The following is a 2,973-nucleotide window of genomic DNA, read 5'->3' on the forward strand; positions in this document are numbered from 1 at the left end:
AGTGTGACCTGGCTTTGGGTTTTTGTAGGGCAGTGCTGAGTGTGACCTCACTGTGGGTTTTTTTCTGGTGATCGTGGCCTTGCTGTGGGTTTTTCCTGGTGGGACTGACCTCGCTGTGGGTTTCCCTGTGAGTGTGACTTTCTGTGGGTTTTCCTGGTGGGGCTGACCTTGTGTGGGTTTTTCTGGTGATTGTGACCATGATACCGGTTTTTGTAGGGTAGCAGTGGTGAGTGTGACACTGTGTGGGTTTTTTTGCCAGGTCAGAAGTGATGAGTGTGACCATGCTGTGGGTTTTTGTAGGATAGCAATGCTGAGCGTGACCTTGTGTGGGCTTTTCCTGGTGAGTGTTCCCTCGCTATGGATTTTTTCCAGGTCAGAAGTGGTGTGACCTTGTTGTGGGTTTTCTTGGTGAGTGTGACCTCCCTGTGGGGTTTTTCCTGGTGAGTGTGACCTTGCGTGGGTTTTTGTAGGGCAGCAGTGATGATCATAACCTTGCTGTGGGTTTTTCCCGGTGGGACTGACCTCTCTGTGGGTTTTCCCTGTGAGTGTGACCTTGTGTGGGTTTTCCCTGGTGGGGCTGACCTTGCGTGGGTTTTTTCCCATGAGTGTGACCTTGTGTGGGTTCTCCCTGGTGGGGCTGACCTTGTGTGGGTTTTTCCCCATGCGTGTGACCTGGCTTTGGGTTTTCCCTGTTGGGGCTGACCTCGCTGTGTGTTTTTCGCAGGCTGACAGGGTTCCAGCTGCCTGCTCCCATCGTCAGCACGGGCCTGGTGCTGTCCCTGTGGCTCGTCAGTGACTACGCCGTCAGTGCCCAAGGCTTCCAGGCCAGCTATGAGGGTGAGTCCAGGAGGGGCTGGGATTGCACCTGAGCCGGGCCTGGGAGGTGGGAACCTGAGCTGCAGAGTCTGCGCCAGGAGCTGCACGTCTCTGCTGCACTGTTGTGTCATTTTATCTGGTTTTGCAGCATTTAAATTGCTGGTTCCTTCCAGCAGAGTGGGGTTTTTATTTCTTTTTTGTATTAAAAGTATACTCTGTCTGAATTCCCTGGAATATCTGTTGGGACAGGTGAGGATGTTGGGACAGGGGAGGATTTTGGGACAGGCAAAGGTTTTGAGACAGATGAGGATTTTGGGATAGGTGAGGATGTCAGGACTGGTGAAGATGTTGGGACAGGTGAGGATTTTGGGACAGGTGAAGGTTTTGGGATAGGTGAAGGTTTTGGGACAGGTGAAGGTTTTGGGGCAGGTGAGGATGTCAGAGCAGGTGAGGATTTTGGGACAGGTGAGGATGTCAGGATAGGTGAAGGTTTTGGGATAGGTGAGGATTTTGGGGCGTTAAGCTTTTGGAGCAGGTGAGGATGTCAGAACAAATAAAGATGTTGGGACAGGTGAGGATTTTGGGACAGGTGAAGGTTTTGGACAGGTGAGGATGTCAGGACAGGTGAGGATTTTGGGACAGGTGAAGGTTTGGGACAGGTGAAGGTTTGGGACAGGTGAGGATGTCAGGACAGGTGAGGATTTTGGGACAGGTGAAGGTTTTGGACAGGTGAGGATGTTGGCACAGGTGATCTCAGCACCCATTGGGAGGACAGTCAAATCCATTTACAAAACTGCCTTTCCCCCCAACCAAATTTTCCCAATTTGTTTCAGCTTTGCCCACTTGCAGCCCCTGTGCTGGAACACCCGTCAGACTCTGTGTGAGACACTCCCAAATCCTGGGACAGAGGACACGCTGCCGCTTTTGCACTTCCTTGACATTTCCAGTTCGTTTTTTGGCATTTACACACGGCTCCTTGTACACTTTGTAATGTTCTTTCATTACCTTGATGCTGCAGGAAGTGTTGTACAAAGGCTGGGGCCAGGGCTGCCCTTTAGTCACACACACCTGAAACGATCTGGGCTTTATTTGACTGGTGATTAGGAGGCTTTCAAGGCTCTAACTGAGGGGGAAAATAAATGTATTTAAAACTTAACCTGAGCCAGAGTGACAGAGGCAGCGTTGGGATAAATCAGAGTTTTATTTTGAGGCTGGGAGAGGGGTTCACTTGCTGAAATGCCGCCCTGAGCCTGCCCCAAAGCAAATTATTCACATTTTGGGTGTTAGTTAAGGCTGAAGGAGTGGTTGTGATTCAGTTCTTTGGGTGCTGGATTCCAAAATGCAGTGAATTCTCAGGGCTTTGGGCCTGTAAGCTTGGAATTAAACCCAGGATTTGATCTGAGACCTTGGGAAAGGCTCCCAGACTGAGGTGCTGGAAATGAGAATGTGGATTTGCGGTTTAAAGCATGTTAAGAAGAGGAAAATTTAGAGTTTTGGAGTTTAAGATACAGAAAAAATAAAAGTAATTACAAAGGAGTTTAGAATGCAGTGCTATAGGTTTGTGTGCCATAACACGATCGGCCAACACTGTAGCGTGAGCCCATAAGATGAAATATTTAAAGATTGGATCAAAAATAGAAATATCCTTATTGGCAGTGTTTTATTGGTCAATAAATCCTTAAAACATCTTGTAACTGAGGGTGTTGTGACCTCCAGACCCATGCTGTAACAGTGTGAGCCAAACTCACCCTTCCTGCCTGTGGAGGAGACGAGAAAATTAAATCACGTCATCTGAAAATTCAGAAATCCTGTCTGTAACTCATTCAAAATCCCTTCCAAAATCCCCGCACTTGGGAATCTGTGGTTTGGTTTGTGGGATTTTAGTTCATTTGGGTTTGTGGGATTTTAGTTTATTTGGTTTTCTGGGATTTTGTTCATTTAGGTTTGTGGGATTTTAGTTTATTCGGATTTTTGGATTTTACGTTATTTGGGCATTTGTGTCTGTGGGATTTTAGCTTATTTGGATTTTTGGGTTTTGGTTCATTTGGCTCTGTGGGATTTTACTTCATTTGGGTCTGTGGGATTTTAGTTCATTTGGCTTTGTGGGATTTTAGTTTATTTGGGTTTGTGGGATTTTACTTTATTTGGCTTTTTGGG

The 2,973-nt window shown here is 47.3% G+C and overlaps 1 protein-coding gene across 1 annotated transcript in view; it reads left to right on the forward strand.

The window, feature by feature from the left end:
• CSMD2 (CUB and Sushi multiple domains 2) overlaps window positions 1-2,973 on the forward strand; it is a 225,955-nt gene that overhangs the window by 22,169 nt on the left and 200,813 nt on the right. Inside the window, 1 exon segment of the mRNA XM_031063038.1 lies at window positions 725-837. Within this exon segment, the coding sequence (XP_030918898.1) occupies window positions 725-837 (113 nt within the window).

This window comes from Geospiza fortis, unplaced genomic scaffold (assembly GCF_000277835.1).
Source record: "Geospiza fortis unplaced genomic scaffold, GeoFor_1.0 scaffold289, whole genome shotgun sequence".
Classification (NCBI taxonomy): Eukaryota; Metazoa; Chordata; class Aves; order Passeriformes; family Thraupidae; genus Geospiza; species Geospiza fortis.